The sequence below is a fragment of the Pholis gunnellus genome (assembly GCF_910591455.1).
Source record: "Pholis gunnellus genome assembly, chromosome: 6".
Classification (NCBI taxonomy): domain Eukaryota; kingdom Metazoa; phylum Chordata; class Actinopteri; order Perciformes; family Pholidae; genus Pholis; species Pholis gunnellus.
This window is the reverse complement of record NC_136532.1, coordinates 12,345,394-12,368,147: the sequence shown is the minus strand read 5'-3', so window position 1 is coordinate 12,368,147 and position 22,754 is coordinate 12,345,394. Positions and strand designations below refer to the sequence as shown.

General features: G+C 40.5%; 4 protein-coding genes across 5 annotated transcripts; all 4 read right to left on the bottom strand.

Annotated features, from left to right (window-relative positions):
• Positions 1-28: 28 nt before the first annotated feature.
• On the bottom strand, positions 29-3,378 carry LOC306696858 (transmembrane protein 248). Its single transcript, XM_079160576.1, has 7 exons — positions 3,241-3,378; positions 2,543-2,730; positions 2,149-2,404; positions 1,967-2,066; positions 1,667-1,808; positions 1,431-1,574; positions 29-1,284 (listed from the first exon to the last, which is right to left on the bottom strand). The coding sequence occupies exons 2-7, from the start codon at positions 2,714-2,716 to the stop codon at positions 1,264-1,266; spliced, it is 837 nt and encodes a 278-aa protein (XP_079016702.1). The 5' UTR covers positions 2,717-2,730; positions 3,241-3,378; the 3' UTR covers positions 29-1,263.
• A 316-nt stretch (positions 3,379-3,694) lies between these two features.
• plbd2 (phospholipase B domain containing 2) lies at positions 3,695-8,364 on the bottom strand (the record flags this gene model as incomplete). The annotated part of the gene is made up of 12 exons (XM_079161613.1): positions 3,695-4,644; positions 4,793-4,955; positions 5,048-5,200; positions 5,475-5,546; positions 5,640-5,735; positions 6,128-6,288; positions 6,401-6,495; positions 7,105-7,319; positions 7,440-7,540; positions 7,643-7,801; positions 7,908-8,001; positions 8,162-8,364. 12 exons carry the CDS (start codon positions 8,362-8,364, stop codon positions 4,474-4,476), a joined length of 1,683 nt encoding a protein of 560 aa, XP_079017739.1. The 3' UTR covers positions 3,695-4,473.
• Positions 8,365-8,740: 376 nt separating this feature from the next.
• Positions 8,741-15,451, bottom strand: rbm19 (RNA binding motif protein 19). Of its 2 annotated transcripts, none has more exons than XM_079160710.1 (24): positions 15,325-15,451; positions 15,055-15,237; positions 14,858-14,971; positions 14,642-14,683; positions 14,035-14,260; positions 13,398-13,651; positions 13,251-13,310; positions 13,063-13,141; positions 12,866-12,937; positions 12,558-12,767; positions 12,336-12,466; positions 12,075-12,202; positions 11,850-11,946; positions 11,131-11,241; positions 10,806-11,006; positions 10,642-10,711; positions 10,376-10,521; positions 10,216-10,276; positions 9,992-10,071; positions 9,851-9,906; positions 9,573-9,689; positions 9,371-9,476; positions 9,158-9,278; positions 8,741-9,060 (listed from the first exon to the last, which is right to left on the bottom strand). In XM_079160710.1, exons 1-24 carry the CDS (start codon positions 15,358-15,360, stop codon positions 8,981-8,983), a joined length of 2,781 nt encoding a protein of 926 aa, XP_079016836.1. In that variant the 5' UTR covers positions 15,361-15,451; the 3' UTR covers positions 8,741-8,980. The 2 variants fall into 2 exon arrangements, with proteins under 2 accessions (XP_079016836.1, XP_079016837.1); XM_079160711.1 differs by having other exon boundaries at positions 10,376-10,518.
• A 2,291-nt stretch (positions 15,452-17,742) lies between these two features.
• slc2a11b (solute carrier family 2 member 11b) lies at positions 17,743-22,496 on the bottom strand (the record flags this gene model as incomplete). Its single annotated transcript, XM_079160722.1, has 12 exons — positions 17,743-17,937; positions 18,050-18,177; positions 18,269-18,344; positions 18,471-18,572; positions 19,324-19,434; positions 19,595-19,782; positions 20,152-20,300; positions 20,399-20,528; positions 20,647-20,771; positions 20,871-21,031; positions 22,225-22,323; positions 22,428-22,496. The coding sequence occupies 12 exons, from the start codon at positions 22,494-22,496 to the stop codon at positions 17,743-17,745; spliced, it is 1,533 nt and encodes a 510-aa protein (XP_079016848.1).
• Between the last annotated feature and the right edge of the window lie 258 nt (positions 22,497-22,754).

The window sequence follows — 22,754 nt, the reverse complement described above, 5'->3', positions numbered from 1 at the left end:
ATGCATTTTAAAACACTGACTTACAGGAGAACATTTTGTTTATTGTGTGTTTGACAACTGATCAAAATTGACAATACAGACACATTTGGCAGTGGATTGTCTCTGCTGTGTATTTCTACACAATAAGGACGTTTTGACAAAGATGAACTGGCACACGTTAACAGATGTAAAGCAAAGTAAGTCTCTGCTGGTTGATATTCATACTGCATTTAAAAGAAATCAATACCTCCCTAAATAAAAAAATAATTAAAAAAATCCCTAAATAAAAATGCTCAACATTAATGAAACATTAAAACCATAAATTAAAATTCAGATTTCCTCCCTATTCCATTGCTGCTCCTGAGCTCCACAAAACATAAACCTTTATTGATCCCAAGAGGGGACATTCAGAAAATGTAGCCAAGTTTGTGAGGTTTTTGACTTCATTGTAATTTAGATGAGTCCCTGCAAAAGTGTATACTAACCAATACTGTGTGTGCATCGATCAAGCCTAAAGGCTTACATTAATAGCTTTCCTTCATTTGGCAGAACAACAAATGAAACAGGTGTTGGGTACTTGTAAAAACGCACTCAATGTAAAGTTCCTTAACTTCCCAGTCAGATTTGTAACCTGTTATATATATTTTTACTATTAATGAAAATTATGTTTGAAAGCAGGATACCTTCTTGACCAGTTATCTGTTTCTGAGCTCCTGGACAGACTGAGTTACTCACACAGTCTAGATGACATGTCAGTTCATAACACTAATAATTTACAGACTCTAAGTGTCCTATTAATTCTTTGTTATTAAACAAACAATACAAATGGCCTGTATTGCCCATTTACTTAATATACAACTCCTCTATCACAATCATGTTTCTCACTTGAATGTTGTATAATATTCCAATATAACAGGGATGCATCACTGATTAAGTATTGCACTTTCATAAAGTTGAGAAACTTGTGAGAGACGTATTAGAAATGTTCAGAATTGATTCAGCAGAAGCTAAAATATTTTCATTTCGCTGGATGCTACATAAATATCTAGTCTTCAAACCCAAGCGGAGATAACCCTCATGACATTCCCAGGGTTCATTTCTCAGGCTTTAACAAGCTAGCTCCAGAGCAACAGAAGACGTTAGGCTGAGTAGTACTTACTCCTCATGACGTGTAAACGTGTTTATGTAAAATGGGTGGGGTGCCCCATTAAAAGAAATGAAACAAATCGCCCTCATCTCTCCACCACCAACTGATTTCTTTAGGACGCAGCGGATGAAAAATGTTCAGGTGTCAATCAAGGGCTCCTGTAAATAATACAAAACATTAAGGTTAGGTTAAAACAGTATTTGCAGAAATATGCAAGGACTTAGATATCTAGATGCTGCCAATATATCTAGATGTTCAATCCAAATGCCTAATCTTTACCATAGTAAGAGATAAAAGAAATTACTTTATTTTGCGGATCCATTCCATTCCAGTGGTAGCGGCGTATTAGTGAATGGGTCGAACTAGCAGCTACACAGAGTATCAAGCAAACTCCGAGGAGACACACACTGAATTCCAACAGATGTCGCACTGCAACGCTCTGCTCCTCCTAAAGAATGAAAGCAGAGAACGACAGACAGGATGACAAGCTGGTTTTACGGCTGAGCTAGTTATGTTATGCGCATGTGTGACGTGCTGTACCTGTGTTAACATGACAGTGAGTGACGGGTCATCCATTGAGTGTAGACTGTAGCAGGTTTGTGACGCTGTAGGCCGCTGGTTGCCCGCTTCCACATGGATGGGTGAAAGGTTTTTCTCAAATACGGGGCACACTGGCGGAAGTCTTCATTTAGGTAAACGGTACATGCATAAAAACACACAAAAAAGATATACTGATTCATGAGTTGACAGATGTTGTGTTTATGTAGCTCAGTAGTTGATGATTTAAATTATGAAATCTTAGAAATAGAAAAACACACTTAAGAAGTTGAACAAACTTACAGACTCATGGGCAGGATGTGCGCTGGAGCACTTATGGTGAGACAGGTGTAGGTATCATTTCCAGACAAAAACTCTAGAGTCACATTAACAATCTCCTTGCCTGGGGAGCAAAACAATTGATCAAGGATTATACAAACACTATACTTCATTTTACAACCAAACCAATGCACCCCAATACCAACCTCCAAGTTGTAATTGGCTGGCTCTCAAGGCAGTGCGTAACGCAAGGTCTTTCAGAGAGCCACTGTTTGAGTCAGTAGTCACAGCCAGAGGAACCTTGACACGCAGAGTGGTGAGAGAGGGAGCCTTTGTAGAGTTAACTGAAGTGTCTCTATCCATCAGAGCAGAGGGGACCGGCAACACACGCTCAGGTGAACTTCCGTTGGCTTTCACACACAGCTGGAACTGAGACAATGAGGACAGGAGATGGTTCCAGTCCTAAAAGAGGAATACAAAGTATGATTTGCACATCAGTGTCAGCTCAGGACACATGCAGTCACATGTCATTATGTTTTATTTGCACGCAAGAACTTGTAGTCTATTTAAGGACTGAGCACATTGAATAAGCGTCTTTACCGTTGCTGTGTCCGGGTTAGGCAGAGTGTGTTTGTAGCTGTAAGAGCTGAGGCAGATAAAGGAGATGGCCAGAGTCAACAGACACAGGAAAAATGTAACTCCTGGAGGATTCTGGGATACATAATCCCGAAGGTTGGTCACTGGCTGCCAGAAGCCCATCATCAGACTCCGCATACACCTGCCCCAAGCTGTAAGCAGAAATCAGTCACTTCAGTTTCCACAGCTGTTGTCCACAGTCACGTCGGTAGTGCTCATGAGTCCGTTTCATGAACTTTGGTCAGTTGCTGGAACTAGGTCAATACATGTGTTCAACCTAACGCAAGATGTTCAGGATTAAGGGTTTAAAGATCCCCACAGTACTTTCGTTCAGAGATGTCTTTGGGTGATTGCACGTTACCTCTTTTACAGCATAGTAGCGTTCAAAACATGATCAAACAAACTGTTGATTTTGCCATTAAGTTACCATATGCCTCGTGACTGTAGATCTACAAAAAACAAGGCACTAACGGCGCATTTCTATTATTCTTATTTCTTATTGACGCGGAAAACCACCTTTCTACTGATGTTTGCAGTACGAAGGATAACACGAACTAGTCCAGACTACATCTGGGGACGTGAAACCAGCTCCATTGACAAGTCACGTTAGCTTACGTTCAATGTTATGCTGCTAACCAACTAGCTGAAACGTAAATCCATACCTTGAATTTGAACAGTCTTCTCCAATCACGTCGCGACTCTTAGTAAATATCCGAGTTTCTTGACAGTAAGTAAACCGGAGCTCAACATTGTAAAGGTTCCGCTATCACGGCACAGAGATAAACTACACGACAGTTACGTCAATTTACGAGAGTGAACTGTCATGACGACGACCATGATGCGAACCACGTGACACGACCAAGGTAGCCTGTAGCCAAGCTGGTGTTGAATACACCTCTGAGAGGGCCTTTGGACATTTATTAGGCATACTAGATATTCTATTACTGATATCTGCAACGTCATCTAGCCTAGTCAAAACATCTGTAATTATATTTTGACGAGTAAAAACTCATATGGTTGGGCTGTGACTATCTACTCATCACAGTTTAGAAGATGTTTAGCTTATTTAGTTAAAGCAAAATGTCTTGCATGTTTTTAACAGAACCACAGGAAAAAAACGATTTGTGCAATTTTATTGAGAAAATCATACAATGCCTTATATCGGAAATATTGAAAAATGATTTAACTCATGATGAAAACATCTGCCTACAGTTAGTGATTACAAGAAATATGTAGTCTTGTGGAAACATTTAAACTCCAATTACTCATCAGAATTGAAATAAGTACAATTTTCATGTTCACATATTTAGCAAACGATATCACAAAAATCATATACATGTATATGTAGAATGTTTCACTTTACAACAGCAAGGTTGTTAAGTGTTTTTTCATGTTACCTTACATTCAAAGCTCTCTTTAACCATTTGTGCTTTTATACAAATAGCTGTATTGCTGAAATACATCCTGAATATTATTGCCACTTTCCCGAGAATCATTATTACTATTTTATGGCTTTCCTGGACCAAAGGAATCCTTAGTCTACTAACGCTCATACGATTTAGTTGATCAGTCTATTAGTTGATTTAATCAACAGATCTGTAAAAGTTTCTCCACAAAGAATCAAACAAAAGCTACACTTGTGTTGACCAGAGTTGTGCTTATAAGTTTGTCATTCAGCATGAAAAAAGCATAACATGACCAATCAACTAAAGAAATCTTAGTCTAGAATAGTCTTAGACCAAAAATGACAGATTAATCGACTAAGGGGGGCAGCCCTAGACGTAAATAAAAGGCGTGTCACACTGATTCAAAGTACCATTTCCCTTTATCAAAACTTCAAACAGCTGGCAGTATTTATATTGATCAGGCCACTTGTATATACAGCGTAATAACAATTATGGAGTCCAGGTGACTTTTATAGGCTTGAATGCCCAAGTATCAGGGTGACCCATGTGCATCAGGTCTTCGTAAGGAGATGTGCTCCACTGGAAGGGTGGAACCTGGTCCCATGTTGGCCCGCTCACTGCCAGCATACCATAGTCACGAAACATCCCGAAGGAGGTCATCTGCACAGAAACACACACAACGCATCAGATTTAGCAAACATCTCTTTAACGTGCTACAGTCAGATTCAAACATTTGGGGATCATGATGGATAGTAGTATGGGCAGAAAAATGAGTGACGGCAATAAATTAAATGATGAACATCGAAACCTTCATGTCTGTCCCTCCATGTGACCTCTGCCGTAAGGCGCCAAACGGATAAGTGCCATTAGCTGGGTTCAGGTCTGAACGGGCTGAGATAGCATTCTCTCCATTCGCAGATGGATTACAGCTTTCACACTTTGACAATGGGTCTTCCTTAAAGTTATTATACCTGAGGAGAGACACTGCATCTCATAAATAAAACATGTTTTGTTGCATTAGCATAAAGAAATATAAAATCTACCGTTTTAAGTTAGTTTGTACCTCATAAGGCGGACCATTGAGTCCATATCTGTGACAGCTGTCTGGTTTCTCTTGAATATCTGAGCCCGAGGACTGTGGTCCAGAGAGAACCACGGGCCAAACTTCTCAACCAGCTCATTGCAGCCGCTGGCATTGAATACGTTTTCGTAGTACCTACACATTAACAGAAGACAAGTTTACATACAACACAATTATAGAAGGATGTAGGATATAGAAGGATAGGTTCTTTTTAAATAGATTTTCTTTCTTAATATATGTTGTGTTTGCACTTTATTATTTGTATTCACTATGTGGGACTAGAGAGAAACAATTTTTCAACTTCTCTGTATGTAAAGTACTGAGGAAATGACAATAAAGCTGACTTTGAATTAGAACACATGTAATCTATAGTATGTATTAACATTAAACTTTCTAATTGGATACTTACGGTATGTTGTAACTTGCCCAGTACCCTTTCTCCAGCAGTTCCTGAGTTTTATCAGAGTACACAACTAGTCCTCTGCAGCATAAAAAGATAAGAAAAGCAGGTTTAGAAGTCATAAACACTGAAATAATCTTGTGCTTTGATCAAAGACTCGGTGCAAAGACTTACGGAATCTGCTCCAGTACAACAAAGAGCTCCTCTTTAATGTCAGTCCTTCCTGGAGTGAAGTGGTTATAGTCCACAATCATCCACTGGTTGTTATACCTACAAAAGCACACATATACAGTACACACAGACCAAACTGAGCATACAAACTTTACCCTACTAGCATTTACTGATTTTTGTGATGTATTGTGTTGATTTCATTTCACAACAAACACTCAGCCTGGTGACCCCATTAGGCGTTTGACCCAACTAAGTTCTGAATTGACCCAACAGACTTCTCATGCAACTCCTGATTATGAATGCCGTTTCTCTGCTCCACATCCACAGTCTAAGTTCACTCAAAGCCTTATCTAATCATGTCATTTGTTGGAATTTTGAACAGAGAACAAATAGCAGAAGACAACACAGCCTGGATTTAATGCGGACAAAGTGGTGATAATGTTGATTAAAAAGTGATGAGAGACAGTTTCTTGTTGATGTGTAAAACTCACGTTCCACTGTTGTACATGCTGAATATCTCGGCCCACTCTTTGGCAGTAGCAGCCAGTCGGTTGGCCACAATGTTCCTCAACCACTCCATGACGGTTCCCGTGGGCTGAACAAACTTCCAGAGAGCAGGGTTACTGTTGCCAATGGTGGTTTCCAAAGTAACCTGAACACAGGAGACAGAACAAGAAACTCTAGCATTACTCAACAACACATTGAAATACTGGAGTTTATGCCTAACACTCAGCTCTATAATGCCAAGTACAAACAGTTCTCACCAAGCCACTACTGAGGATATAAAAGTCATCTCCAGAGAAGATCGATCCAGGATAAGAGGAGAACGCCTGAGTTCCTCCAGGAAGAAAACCCTCTTCTGACAACAAATAAATCAAGCACATAATGAAGTTAGACGTATTCACATAATAAACAGCAACAACACGACCAGTCTTATTATTGGAGCTTCAAACATGGAAACATTAAGCTTTAAACATTAGGCTAGAGCCTGTAGCCATTTAGCTTAGCTTAGCATGAAGACTGGAAACAGGGGGTAATAGCTAGCAAGGCTATGTCCAACAGTGACAACTATCACCTCTGAAGACCACCAATAGACACATTATATCTCAATTTTTTAATCCTAACAAAAGCCAAAGTGTAATTTGTGTATTCCCTGTAATCTCGTCATCACCACAAGGTGCCAGGCAACCAGCTGAGGCCCGTTGTAAATCAAGACTGTTGTCTTTGGACATAGCCAGGCTAGCTGTTGCCCCAATTCCAATCTGCATGCTACAATAAGCCAAGCTAACCAGCTGCAGCTTCATATGTATTGTAAAGAAGTAGGAGTGTTATTTATCTTTTCATTCAACTCTCACGAAGTAAATACGTTTATTTGCCAAATGTTCAACCAATCCCTTAATGTAAGTAATGAGGGACACTAGAGCTGGAGCAATGATGAACAGAAGACACACTTGCATAAGTACACTACCTGAAGGAGAAACTTTAAAGGCAAACATGTATTTCTTCATGATGCGCAGCATGGACTGGTAGTTGCTCCAGGTGTCATGTGACACCAGCAGCTCCTTATTGTTTGGCAGCAGCTTAATGAGAGCAGAACAGGAGCCAGATCCAAGAGGTCTAGTTTGGCTGGATTTGTTCAGAGCAGATTCCAAGTCCTCCAGATCCCCACCTAGTTGAAAAAGTCTGGTTGGACAGAGAAGAGGTAGAGAGTGCGAGACAACAGCAAGAAAAAAGGTTTAGGATCTCAGGAACAGCGAAGAAACATGTGCGATTGATAATGAAATAATGTAGATAACCACTCACAGGAAGCCGAATGGGTTGAGGGAGAACGACCCTAATGGAAATGACAGCTGGTCATTATAGCTGTCCTCCAGACCTTTCAGCTGCAGCAGCGTCAGACGCACCTGACAAGAAGAAACCGATTGTGAAATATCATATTTGAGGCCTTTAACATTCTTGTATCCATGAAAAGGTTATTATTCATTCTACACATGTTCCGTGTGTACCTGGTACCAGTAGGGTGAACTGGGCTGCTTCTCTATTTGCTCCTGAACCCACTGCATGTTTGTTGTGATGAAAGCCTTCAGGCGCTCACAGTAACCAGACACAGACTTGAAGGGCCCACAGTAACTTAAAAGAGTGTTCATCCAGTGCTTATAGATGAGCTAAAGCAAACAGACACTGAGTCATTAGATTAAGTTAAATGTAAAGTCAGTAAATAAAAACAGATGGCTTTGCACGTGGAGCACAAACAGGACTGTATAAACTAACCTGAGATGTGAGTGCAGCCTCCACTGCACCGGCTGCATAGGCCTGGACACTGTCATTGTACCGACTGCTGGTAGTGATCTCCAAGAAAGACCAGCTGAAAACAATCAAGGAAAATGATCTGTGTGCAGGTTTGGGTGCTTTACGTTGTTCATATTGGTTGCACTAATATAAGGAATAATCGCCTGTACTGTGGGTGAGGAGATGACTTATGCTGTACTAAGAATTATTCAGAAAAACACATGTAGTGAACTCACCCTGATGTGTTAATGTCATCAGTGAAGTTCGCCCAAGCCACGAAATCTTCTCGATATCCCTCGAGGACAGATATCTGTCCGGTGTGTTTGTCAATAACAGCGGTTCGTATTTCAGCTCGAACACACGCACACAAAACACACAAAGCAGACAAAACCGCTTTAAAACTTCCAAGAGCAAACGTCTTGTTTGGCCTGGACGCCATGTTAACATGAATATGTCACATGACAACGCGGGTGATTGGTCACCTGATATACCAGGAAACGTACTTTCCAAATAAAAGACCGACCATTAAGTCACGTGCGCGTAAACAAGCACACACAATTTGATAATTTATTTAGGTAATCCTTTTTTTTGATTGATGAATTTATGTTAAATTAACATTTTGAGAAATTATTTTTGGATCTCTTGTGATTAGTCGGATGATAATCTGAGTCACTAAAAGGAACTGGTGGGACTGAGTCTTGTGTTTTTTTACAGCAAAATGTAGGAAGCATGTGTAGAAGGGGCATCGGTGCAGTCGACCTCACGATGATTAGAAGAAGTACAACAGGCCACAACATGAGACATAAGACTTTAAAAGCATAGAATACAATTTTATAGAAAAACTAACAGTCCAATCATATTTCTTTGAGGCATCATTCTATACAACCCATTACAAATCATGTAAGAAATCCAGAAGTTCCACAAAGTTGAACATTTAAAGTTGATTCATTATAATTAGTTCCTTCTGCACATGGTACTCAGGTCCTTATTTTGTTTATACAGAAACACACAGGAGCGTTGGTCAGTCGAGGAAGAGATAATAGCGTTTCGGGAACTCAGTCTTCCCCACCTCCAGTTTCCATCGTCTCCATAATTCCCTCCATAACTTGTGATTTTCGCTGCTTTTTGGCATCCACTGTCATGGAGGATAAATAATATAGAGGAATTAAATCAATAAACAGCGCAGCGTTGATTTCATTTCTTCATGTTGTTACAAAAGTGTGTTGATTTACCATGAAAATGTTCGGCTGTTTTCCGTCTCAATGTCTCTACGGTTTCCTCAGCATCAGCCCACTCCAGCACGAGGCGTCTCCCGTACAGATGGGTGCTGTGGCACAGAGCAGCAAATGCTTTCTATGGAGATAACAGGGGCATAGTATTCATGATCAGCACTCGAGGACAGTAGATTTCCTAAATACATGTCTGAAAGCTCACATAACACAAACCTTAGCGTCCTGTTTGGTGAGGAAGTCAATGAAGCCGAAGCCTCTATGATTCCCTGAACCAGCTGCTTTCTTTGGAAGACGGACTGTCTTCAGCTCTCCAAATGTACTGAAAGTACAGAGGGAGTAAATCATATTATTGTTAAATGATCTCGCTCCAAACACGGTGTGAATAAAAAAACAGTTGTGTGCATGTGACGCCTACCAGAAGAGTTCCCGAATTTCCCTGACAGTCGCTTGGAACGGGACGTTTCGCACAAGAATCTTGGATCCTGTCTGTTTCTTCTCGTCTTGCTTCTTCTTCCGTGACACTTTAGTAGTCCTGCACAAAGGGGAAACGACTGAGTGAGTAGTGACAACAGAAGTAAGGTATACAAGCAACGCTTCTAGCTAAAGTCTGCCCCACAAACTATTAAGAGTCAATATTAGAAATATGGAAAAAAAGCACATTTCACACTAAAAGCCTTCTGATGCACATCTTACCTTGTGGCTCTCTCAGAAATCTTCAGCTCTAGTTGGTGATCCTCTACACTACAGTGCTGGTGGAGGGTTGAGACAAAGAACACACTTTAGTCAAGGACCAGGCTGTAGAGGAAGGTTGTCAGAAGGAGCATGGTATGGTACCTGTAGTTGCCTCAGGGCTTTCTGTGCTGCCTCTGCTGACTGATACTGGACAAAACCGTAGCCCATGGACAACATCTTGCCTGGAAATCAAACCAACATTGTAAAGTAGTGTGAACTCTGATTACAGACTGCTCTTGCAAAGCCTGAGAAAACACACAGATATTGTCTTCTAATGTTATGTTACATTTACGCATGTGAAAGATCCTACTTTTAATGATTGGTACCTGTTTTATCTTTCTTCTTGGAGATGGTGCAGGATGTGATCTTGCCACATTTGGAGAACGTCTGCAACAAACAGAGAAAACAATATTAAACATGCTTTGATTAAACCCTCATTCAGTATGACCAAACGTTACTGAGGGTAGAATTTATGAATTGACCCACCTCCTGTAGCTTCTCCTCTGTCGTGCTGAAATTAAGATTTTTTATGAAAAGTGTTGAACCAGGAGCAGATTCCTCTTCCTCCTCCTCCTCCTCTTCCTCCTCTTCATCCTTCTTCTGCTCTGTTATTGCATCCTCTTTTTGTGCTACTTGGAAGGCAGATGAAAAGGCATTTTGGTTATTCCAATTAGTACATTTGTGTCTACAAAAATACAAAACTTGAAAAAGATTGTGTAGTATTGTTCATGAGTGTGTTTAAGTGATTTTACCTGCTTCTGGTTTGGCTGCCAAAAACACCCCCACAGGTGCCCACTCCAAATACAGCGGGATGTGATGGAACTACGGGTGTCAGAGATACAGTCAGTACAGTAAAAGCTTTTTAAGTGCCTCAAACATAATGCTGCCGGTCTTGCTGGTATAAAGCTATACACACCTTGCTGTAGGCCAGCCGAGTGAAAGCTCGTTTTGCCTCAGTTGGCTCGAGGAACTCGATGACGGCGGTGAGGCCTGAGGGCGGCAGCAGCACTCGGCCCAAAGAGCCATGAGGTGAGAAAAGCTCCTCCAACTCGGACGCCATCACTCCAGCTGGAAGGTTTTTCACCAGGATCACAGCTGTACTCCTCGCTGCTGCCGCCTGTACGGCAGGGCAAACGACACACGCAGGAAACAATCTTAACCACGGTAACTGCATTATGGGCACGGTAAAATGTTTATGGACAATTTAGCAACATGATGATGGGACTGTGTATTCAGCATACCTGACTAAATGAATCCAGACTGACACCGTTGTCTAGTAGGAACTGCCGAGTCTCTTGAACAATCTGCGTCTCACCCAGAGCCATCCTCACTGCGAGACTTCCCTTTGACTCCTGGACCAGAGAAATATAAAGAAACGTTAAACACCGCTGCTCAGTTTGCCTAATGATTCACATGTCGATGTAACAGCAACAGATACAAAAAGATGCAATCACACAGACAAACAGCCCCCTCTTTCATTTGAATGGGAAGGCCGCATTGGCCTGGAGAAAGGCTGCTACAGCAGAGGACCGCAGCAAAAACACACAGAGTCGTCCAGCAAAAAGGTGGAACCTGGCTCAGCTTTTGCCCTCAAGCAATGTGATGTAATCCAGCAAGGTATTGCTTTGACCAGTTGAATACATGCAAGCATGCATTCTTGGTAGATACGTTTATAAGATAATTGGCATATTTTTACTGTTTATCTTCAAAGCCATGATGACTTATCAGAGCAGTAAAATCCTTCCTCTTTGGAGTGGTTTGACAACTGAAAAAAACCTTCAAACTCATGGATCTGTTACTCAAACTGGACTTGAGACAGTACTTCATCCTCTCACTGGTACCTCAAGCATTTACATTTCCCTTGCATGGTTTTAATGCAGGAATGCTCACCGTCTGAACACCCACTAATGCTGGAGTTGAGGACCATTCATGTAGAAGAACAGGATATAGCATTACTCACATGGTCCAGGACTTGGCTTTTTGTGGTGTTGTATTTTTCAGCAATGGCATCTGCCACTGCACTTGTGCCCAGAAACAAGGCGTTCCAGTTGTGGGAGCTAGAAGGTAACATTAAATGAATAAGAGCAATGAGGGACGGCTCATGTAATTGATCTTTATGAGTAAATTCAGAGAAACCAAAAACACAGAAGCAGAGGGTTAATGTGATTACATGTACTGCATATACCTGGAACTAGAAGCTTTATTTTTAGCATCTTTTTGCCGTTTGTAAGTCGACGAGCCAGGACCACCAGCATCTGAAGACTCTGTCTTTTCCTTCTTCAGTGTGGAGGGAAGCAGGTGAATCATCCGGCCCTAAAAGCATGTGAGAATGAATGTAATCAGCGTCAACTTACGTTGAAAAATAAGTTGTACTACTGAATCCGGAAGCCATTACAGGTCCTGTGGCTTACAGATGTATGTCAAACATCAGTTGGAGATCAAATACCTGAAATATATGTCCGTCCAGCTGAGCCAGAGCCGTCACAGCATTCTCTGGTATCATGTACGTTATGAAAGCGAACCCTTTAGGTTTCTTGGTTAGATTGTCAATAGGGAAGAGCATCTCAGCTACAGGACCTGTACAGATTGTAAAGTTATCATCACCTCTGAACAGAGTGAAAGCCTGTGTGAACTTGTGAGTGTATGAAAGTTGTATTTTTGAATTCACCATGTTTAGCAAATAGCTCTTTGATCTCTTCCTCAGTGCAGGTGTAAGGAAGGTTCCTGATGAAGAGTCGACCTGACTCTGCAACATCTTCCTCTTCCTCGTCCTCCTTCAGCTTCCTGGTGAAGTTCCTGTCAATTTCCTTGTCCTTCCTGTCCCTCTTGCCTTTACCCCCAGAGGCATCCACACGGAAGACCTCAATGTACCGCCCGCCTGAAACACACAGGCAGAAGGTATGTCACAGTTAGCCAGGAGCAGCCATCATGAACACCTCGGGGTACATATTGAACATAGGACATATTATTTCTCACCTATGTAGTCTTTATTCTTCTTCAAAGCCTTTTCCACCTCTTCATCAGAGTGCAAGTCCACATATACATAACCTGAAACGCATGCACATACAGTCAACATGGACACATACATCCATCTACCCACCAGACACGAGGTATACAGAACAATATATCTATAAAAACATTACAATGATTGAAAAATGCTTTCAATAACATACCTGTTCTATTTCCGCTTTCGTTCTTCCCAATCCTGATAGCTACAGGTTTCAGCGGCGTCATGAACTCTCGGATTTGTTGCTGTTGATGTAACACGAAATATGTTTGTGTCGTAGATGCAGACACTGAAATATAAAGTGTGCAATACGATCACTGCTCCTCTGAAACCCGGGGGCTCTTGTTCACTCACCTCTTTCACATTGAACGGGGCTCCTCTAAGCTTCACCGTGAACTCGGTCGTCGGCTCCATCTGCAACAAACGGTATTTGTAAAAGCAGAAAACAAATACTGTGCTGCACTGAACAGTAGAGTTCAATGCGTAGATTTAAACAGTCACCTCTTGCGTGGCGGTTTTCTTCGCTTTGCTCTGCTTCTTATCCTCAGAAGAAACTGAGGTTTTGGTCTTTGACACGTTGTCTTTGTCACCGCTCTCGTAGGCGCTGTCTGTGTGCTGCACGGGACCACAATCCTCATTTTCCTCCCCATCATGCTTCTCTTCACTCTCCTCCATTGTGTCGTCTGTCTGGGCCACCTTTGAGCGCAGGTACTCCATATCTGATAAGCCAGACTTCAGTGCTTCTTTAGTGGCACCTGAAACAACAACAATACGGTCCATCATGCACTTCTTTCTTTCCTTTTCTATTCATACTGTGTAGTTCTAAGCTTGTGATGTGAAGCATTTGTAACACAGTGATAAATGTATTCATTGCTCTTCATGTAACTGTAACCAGTACCCGACACAGGCCAGACTGAACCAACTCTCCCCTTGAGACTGTTAAGTCAAACACATTTCCAGGTTAAGAACTACAAAGTTGCACTAAAATGTCAGAAAAGGTGACTGACAGATAGTGCACCTGGTTCATGATGAATACATTGACACTCTGTAAATCAAGTCTTCAGAGGATCCAGGCTCTAAATTGGGAAACAGCTTTCATCTACAGGACCTACACTAAAAAGGGACCGCCGTTACCAACCTTCATCTTCCTCATCTACGTCTTCCTCTTCCTCATTCTCATCCTCGGACTGTTCTGAATCAAAGTTGAGGTAATCATCCGAAGCTGGCTTCTTCTTGCCCGGAGCCTTCGTCCGTCCAGCGTCGGGATCGGTAGTTTGCTGCACGGTGTCATTGGCCCAGGTCGGGGCTTGGCTTCGATTCTGATGCACTGACAGGAACTCCTTGAATCCCTGATCCTCTTCCAGCTGAGACACACACGACAGGTGGACACGCCATGATTAGAACTTACATAGATTAAGAATTAAATATAGAAATAACACTGTCTGTCATAAAACACATAATAAAAAATTAATCATCAAATATCACAGGTAGACATTAATACATTTGAGTGTACCAAGTACATGACATGATTACAATACAATAAATGATTACAAGATCACAACTGGGGTGATGTAGAGGGAATAATGTCATGAGTAATGACACATTTGGGAGATGAAAATGTAAATTATGTCCATATTTAACTATTGTAATGAGGCTGATTAAGAGCTGGTTGCATCTCATTCACATTCAGATCTCATATAATTAACATTTAACAAACATAGTTGCTGAATGTCACATGTACTCACATTTCCAAGTGCGCCGTCGGTTTCCTTTTTCTGTTCCTTCTTCTGAAAGCAGAAACAAAAGAAATCACTTTTATAGAAGAGACAGTGCTGCAGAGCTTCACTGCATTATTCTCCACTAAGATAACGGCATTCCTCTGTGGCTGTCCAGATAGTGATATAGGAACGATTTTAGTAAGAGTTTCATGTAACTTCTCATCATTTTGTGTCTGCAGGTACCTTTTTGCTGTCAGTATCAGCAGAAGACGAGGGTTTGTCCGGGCCTGAGCTCTGGGTATGTTTGCTCCAGGCTTTTGCTTTGGTGGGGTCTCCAAAAGCCTTACACATCTCCACCTGGAATACATGACAACCATGAAGTTCACATGTGGAGAAACAACAACGTTAACAACGCGCATGCGCAGCCGTGACTGCCCTACCGTCACTCTGGATGTGTCCACGAAGCTCTTGTTGAAATGTTTCAGAGCGCCGTTCGCATCTTCTTCCGCTTTAAAACCCACAAAGCCGAACTTGCGGAACTTGCCGTCCTTGGTAAACTTCAGAGAGCAGTCTGTCACTGTGCCAAAGGCAGCAAACATCGACCTGAACCTCTCCTCTTTCATCTGCACACAAGACACACAGTAATGTTACATCTTCATATGGGCCGAAACGAAACAACACGTCTGCTCACATCCGGGAGGGTTACTTACCCCATTAGGGAGATTTTTAACGATGAGTCTCGACATAGTTATAGTAGTTGTAAATCCACAAATACAGCATAAACTTGATTTTTAAATATATGTCAACAAACAAGCGTGGATGCTGCTCTAGGACGCCATGTTTGAGTGGGAGGAGCCTTCTTCTTCTCTTTCTCCGTATAAGCGCATTTCCGACATCTGCTGGACTGGAGGACTGGATGACTGGAGTGTGGACAAGAATAAATCTGCAGGAAGGTACATTCATCCTGTTAAACCTGTTTTTTTTAAACATGTAAATTAAATGATTGTCTATTGTTCTTGATCAGTGATACATGTAAACGCACATCCACTTAAATAATGTTACATCTGTGAGGATGGCTTACTTGTCTTTACTTAATTATTTTCATTCCATGCTAGTTTATATTTTTTCTCCACTTCAGTTAATTGTAAAACTTTGTGCTTTTTGACTCACTGCATTCATTTGACAGCTTCTTGCTTTACATAGTACAATTTTTCATATGATCATCTTATAAAATAGGATGCATTGTTATTTATTATATGAAAGTATAAAAGTATATACGATTGACGATTGCGATTACGATTGCGATTACGATTGTTAATTCTAATAAAATGAGCCTCACTAACTACAACAGTAAAATGCTACTTATACATATGAATGTATTAGTAAAACTAAAACTGTAATATGCCATAGAAACACTCACAGGGGTCACTGTTCTACTTTTGATACTATAAGTACATTTTGTTAGTATTTTTATGTTGCAGTATTGCTAGTTTTTTTCTTAAGTAAAGCATCTCAATACTTCCTCCACTACTCTCCATCACCTGATGCATCGGGGTGAGTAGTGAAACAAAGTTATCCAGAGCCCCATACAGTCATTTGAATTCTATAGAAACCTCAGGAGCAAAATACAAACCTGAACTTAAATAATGTATGGTTCATTTTGGACATTTGGATAGTTTCACTGAAGAGACATTTATAATCCTAACAAATTATAGGATTTTATTATTATGTGGCCTCACAAATACCTACAAGTAGAAAGGCACAAAAAGCCTTATGGTAAGACCTACATGTGCCATAAAGTGTCTGCAGACTCTGCAAATTGTAAACACGTCATATTGGCAGTTGACTTATATATAAGTCGTTATTGACTGTACATACAATTTTATTTTTACAATTTTATTGCAAATTTGAGTATATGCACCACTAAGGTCCAATATCATCTGAAATGCTAAGCAGGGAAGTTTGCTTCGAATACTGTATTTATGAAGAAAGCAGGGTGGACAGTGCAGTAGAGTAAAGCTTATTTGTGTCCTGTTTTAATCTGGTCATGCATGGTCTATGCTCCTGACTGAGACAACAACAACTTGCTGCAACTCTGTAACGTATTGGTTAAAACCGGGAATGTGTAACTCTTTGCTGTCATTCATATCACAGAAGGACATAAGTATAAGACTATAATGGGCCACTAAGGCAGATATACCAATAGGCGGTTTCAGATAAATGTACAACTCAACATTATTCTTTTCATTTCCATTTGATCATCACAAAGCACAAGTTTCTTCAAGTAGGGATTTTCTTCTAACTTTCTGCCAAAGAAAGGAATTTCAGCTAAAGAAAGGAATCTATTCTGAATCAACTTTCCTCATGGCTATCATGCTTAATTTGAATCCTTTTATATTTTAAGAGAAGGTACTTGGCACGATTACTGTAATTAAATAGCCTCCTTTGCTGTGTGTTTACTTTTAAACCAGGCAACAATGACGGAGCAGCCTACATTTATGCTGTTGTAGTCAAATTAAGAGGATGGTGTAGTTAAGTTTGTGTCAATCCTCTTTAACGTTTGACTTACTTAGAGAAGTTGGTTGCCACATATATTCACACTGAAATAGTTACTGTTGGGAGGTCACATGAACTATTTTGTAGTAACCATGTGAAATGTCTATTCTATATGTGTATAGTCTATTCTCCAATTACTGCCAAAGTTATTTTCCGCCCCTGTAAATACATACTTGACACACACTTCAATGAACACTTTGTTAGGTCAGAACAATGTCAGGCAGCCTAAAAGGCACAAAAAGTACATTTTGAGATTGTTCACACTGAAAGCTTTTTTCTCGATGGGTTTTTATTGAAAGAAATCTCAATAGAGCAATTTTTATGAAAGTTATCATACCACATATTAAGGATGACTTGAACTAAAGACATGTAATAATGACTACCCAGTTCATTTGTGAAGTATAAGGTACCATAATGTATCATCAACATTTTTTTATAGTGATCTATGTTGTGTGTGAGTGTGTGTGGACTATAAATCCTTCTGGCAGTTATTCATCTTTGTAACATTAACAATAATGTGAGACATAAAAAAAACCCATTATTTGCTCGACCCCTGAGTCATGGTTAATACTTCATGTAGACGTTAATAACAGCGTCGGCCCTGCTCTGTCAGCATTGTGGGCCTTTTTGTGGCTGAACGTCTTGAACTCATTCTGGATTTCGACGAAGGTTTTGTTCTTGGTTTCAGGAATGACGAGGTAAATGTATATCGCCATTAAGGAGCAGACGGCCAAGAACACCAGGAAACAGTACTGCTGCAGCCCGATCTGTGCAAATAAAAACAGAATATAACCGGAGTGAGTCCAACTCTCTGTGTTGCAAATGCAGCAGGTAATGATAAAACATTTGAAAATGAAGATGTACTCTTTGGATACCTACCACAATAAAAGGGAAGACCAGGCCGATGAAGAAGAAGCTCAACCAGTTCAATGATCCAGCGATTATGTAAGCTGCCGGGCGTGCAGTTTGTGTGAACAGCTCAGTGGTCAAAATGTTAGTCACGCCACCTTCACAGAAGAAGAAACAACACAAGAAATCTCTGTTTAGCAACAGCAGCTGCTAAAGAATAACTTCAATGGAGGAGGAAAAAGTTATTACCTGGTCCTAATCCAAAACTCAGGATAAAAGCAAATATACACGCCATGCTCATGTATGGTATTACTGGACTAGCATCCTGAGAGAAAGAGAATCACACAGAAGGAATGTTAGCACAAAGTAGAAGTCAAATGCAACAAATTGCATAAAATAATAGTTTAAATATCTATTTATTTTTACAATGTCTGGTCTTGAGGTTAATTACTTGAAAAGAGAGCGTCAGCGTGAATAAAATGCAGCAGATACTCATCAGTGTGTATCCTCCCGTGATGAGCACTTTCCTCCCCAGACGGTCAATGAGCAAACCCTGTGAGACACACAGCATATCATAAGACCAAAAAGACTGCAGGCAAACACTTTCCTTGAATTTCACTTTGACCTTTCATGGGATATTGTCAGTTCTATCAAATCCTGCTCCACCAAATGTTAGTTTATGCTTTACCATCTTAAGACTTTTATGTCACATGTTCTGTTCTTATTTTTATATAAGACAATTTTCCACTTTGGTGTTTGACTCTATTTCAAATGTGTTTTAGCTTTTAACGCTTGACATTATTTTTAGAAAGGTACTGACTGTTTTGTCCTTTTTGGAGCTTCTATTTGCAATCTTTTCCGCCAGAAAGTTTTCTGCCAGAAAGATTTAGTAGTAGTAGTAATAGTAGTAGTAGTAGTAGTATATAAAGCAACAAAGTATATGAACAGGGTGGGTTGTGGTGGATGAATGTGTCAAACTCGCACACTTTCACTCAGGAGACTGGGGTTTGAGTCCTGTGAGAAGTTTATTTTTACATTTAGTTGATCATTTTCAGAATTCAGTTGCAGTTTAATTAATTTTAGGCAACAAAACTGCTTGGTTGGGTTAAGGAAAAATATACACAGTCTACAGTAGGCTACATATACATGTACAGCATTTAATGTTTGTCCGGGTCGTGTGCAAATATTACTGTTGTCTTCTGACGCCTGAGTGCTAATAACATCTGCCTAATATTTTGATGTAACATCATCTGAATTATAAGAAATGAATGCACACAAAAAGAAAATGCTGAACTCATACTTACACACGTTAAAGCTGTGATGCATTCACAGGCACCAGTGCCAACGGTCACATATGGTATTTTATCGGCGGGAATACCAGATTGTCTGAACAAGTACTCTGCGTAGAAGTAAATCTACAGGAAATACAGACAAAAAACATATTTTAGTAATCTTTTGTGGTGTTTTTACGTCTTAAAGGTTGGCAGTGCGGTCACTGAGGAATAGACTGAACTTTGTGAGAGACAGCAGGACAGAGGATATTGGAAGACAACAGGTATACCACCATGTACTCACAGCATTGATGCCGTTCAGCTGCTGTGCAACATTGAGCAGCGAGATGGAAAGAAGCTGCCAGCGGACACTACGATCAGTGAAGAGCTCCCAGGGTTTCTTGGCTTGGAAATCCACTAAATCATTCCTCTCCTTCTCAATTTCCTCCCGTTCGCCATCATAGCCAGCTATACCGTGCAGTTGCTTCAGGGCTGCCGACAAGAAAACACATGACCAGCGTGGTGATTGTAGTTTTCTCCAAATACACCATTCTCATCAACTGATCAGGCTACACTACAGAGTGTTTTTGAGATCTGATCAAAAGGTTTCCTATGTCAAATCATTTCTTTGATCCCCATTCATTATATTCCAGCTCAGTATTGTAGCGTTACCAGAATGATGTCACATGCTTGAACTCACAGCTATGAGGACTCGCTGCCTCTAGTGATTTGACACAAAGGAAGTCCTCAACCTTTTAAACCATGTTGTCACGTGCACAACATCAATCTTTGCCGGCAAAAGATCAAATCACACAGATTTTGAAAATGAAATAAATGTTCAGCAGCTGCAGTGTACCTTACCTTTCTTACATCCCTCATCATCTCCTTTGTCGATGAGCAGATAGCGCGGGCTCTCTGGGAACCAGGGCAGGATGAGAAGCTGCAGGAAGGCTGGGATACATGTGGTGGAGAGCAGGATGGGCCAGTACTCTTCTTTGCCCAGGAGCTCTCTGTGAAATCACACAGATACGTTTGAACAAAATCACTACATAGCAACTCAATCATGCATTTTTTGTGTGAAAATCAAATATAGCCAGTATTTACTTACTTCAGGCCCATCACTTGTCCAGCCAAGATCCCGACAGTAATGAAAATAGAAGTTCCCATTCCCATGCTACCACGAAGTGCAGTTGGAGCTATTTCCCCCAAATACAGAGGTTGAACACAAAGGCCAATTCCTGTCAAAATAAAAAAGGCCACATTTGAGCTTTTTGACAAGCAACGTTATTTTTATTATTTCAAATATTATACAAAAATGTTTTTCACTGGGATGTTTAAATGTATTTCTATTTATACCTGCATTCATTCCACTGAGAAGACGTCCAATGATGAGTAATTCAAACAATCCTGTCGGGTAACTCAGACCCATCAGCAGAGCAGCCGTTAATGCAAATATATTATTGGCCAACAGCGTCCCTTTCCTGGAAAAGCAACACTACATTATAACTTTATAACTGAAATACAATCTGGAAAATAGGATCATTTTGCCAAAATATGCCATCATATTTTCTTGTCCATACCTCCCCAGCTTCACAGACAACGTCCCACCTATTGTCACTCCTATAAGTCCTCCTATTGTGAATATAGACACAATAGTGGACCAGAGCAGAGTGAGCGCATCGACTGATATGTTAGTTTGGTAACGCTCCCTCCAGGTTTGGTTGATGAAATTCTGCACATGCTAGAGATAAAAGAAAAACACAATATGCACATTCATCAGCAGAAATAAATACTATTTAAAAAGATTAGCCTGGGTGAATACTTGCTTCTGATTGGCTGCAGGTAGGCCATTCATTCCTAATAATGGACACCTACTAAGTAGTTCCAGTGAAGTGTCTGTTCACCGTTCTTAAGTGCTGGCTTCAAAAACAACACCCAGAAACCTTATTAAGTAGCAGTAACACTGAGGGGCCAATTCATGAGGATTGCGCAGATTTTTTCACTTTAATCTTCCCTGCAGACCCAGAGGTGTCTCATTTTACAGGTGCTTAAGTCTGTCATTCCAATTTTTATACATTTTTATAGGCCCCTTTCTTTGCAAATGAGCCTCATTGCAAAAACATTCCAATGTATTCAGAGCAGCTCTAAAAGCCACACTATGAGCCAAAATCTGATCTGGCAAACACGTTCAAGCACCGGAGCAGGACACAACTTGAACACAGCCCGGCCTCATCCCCCGGTCATCAAATACAGACATTTTGTCCCGGCCCTCCGGATTGTAAATTCTGAGGGTGATGCAGTCACTCAAAGGTACACAGAGCAATTCATCCGGCCGTTCATTCGCTCTGTCCATAGGCAGGAGCGAAGCGCACCGCGATGTGCGTGAACCCAGTGGAGAGTCCACCGCACACCGCTGTTAAAGGAGCATAACAAACACAAGACTGCTGACATAAGAATATCATTTAAAGGAGTTGTTGCTCAGTCCTCAGTTTTGTTTGGAATGACAATCAACTGTTATGTGTATGCATGTACCATATTTATTTATGTTTTAGCCTGTTATTAGTAGAATATTAATGCTTTAAAGGTTTTCATGGCATAAAAACACTATGAGAGGGTATGTTCTATATTAGCAAACCTTAAAGCCTTACAAGGGAAACAGTTATGGCTTGTGAAAAACTTTAATGAAAACAAATATTAATTCATTATTATTGCCTGGCTTCACTGTCTATTAATTCCTGATAATAGGAAATGTTATTGGGATTTATCTCTCACATATGTGTGCATGCATATTTACCAGACTATGTAGGTGTGTGGATCTGTAGGCCTATTGTAGTGTTATAAATGTAATTTAATGATGTCATTTATGTGCAATACTGACTGCAATATTTGGTTTGTAACAGTAGTAAACAAAAACATAGACAGTAGTGTTGTTACCGTTGTGGGAGCGTTGATGACAGATACATTATATCCATACTGAAAGGTTCCTCCTATACATGCAGCACAGGCAGCCAGCAGAAGTGATTTGTTGGGAAACTGCAATAAAACAGATACAAAACAATTATTTACATTTAATTATTGACAGAAAACTGCATCCAAACGCTTCTACAGAGACAGATAATTTATTATAATTCACATACCTTTGGTTGCTTATCTTTGGTTCCTTTAATAAGCAGAGGTTGATATTCCTCCGCAAATTCTGTTGGCATTTTGTCGCTGATGTTTTGCTCAAAGTCCAATATTGTTTGTCGTATTGAGCCTATCCTTCATGTAAAGGGTTTGCTCTCAACAGGAGACTTAAATCATGGTGGGAGGATGATTTCATCCCTTATCCTGAGGAAATACAAGTGATCTATTGTCATAAAGTGACGCGAGGTGAAGATAATTGGCGCCATTATTCCGTGTCTATCAAGATTTCACGGCATTACACTGTAGCTGCATCAAAATAGGAGATTCAATTTGCATTT

Excerpts from the sequence above, each read along its gene's own strand:
- LOC306696858 (XM_079160576.1), bottom strand. The coding sequence starts at position 2,716 with ATGCGGAGTCTGATGATGGGCTTCTGGCAGCCAGTGACCAACCTTCGG. Across the intron at positions 1,809-1,966 it reads CACATCCTGCCCATGAGTCT|ACTTCCGCCAGTGTGCCCCG; the intron begins GTAAGTTTGTTC and ends ACCTAAATGAAG. Across the intron at positions 1,575-1,666 it reads TCACTGTCATGTTAACACAG|GAGGAGCAGAGCGTTGCAGT; the intron begins GTACAGCACGTC and ends TTCATTCTTTAG.
- rbm19 (XM_079160710.1), bottom strand. The coding sequence starts at position 15,360 with ATGTCGAGACTCATCGTTAAAAATCTCCCTAATGGG. Across the intron at positions 12,467-12,557 it reads AGAGCTATTTGCTAAACATG|GTCCTGTAGCTGAGATGCTC; the intron begins GTGAATTCAAAA and ends CAATCTGTACAG. Across the intron at positions 12,203-12,335 it reads TGGACGGACATATATTTCAG|GGCCGGATGATTCACCTGCT; the intron begins GTATTTGATCTC and ends ACATGCTTTTAG.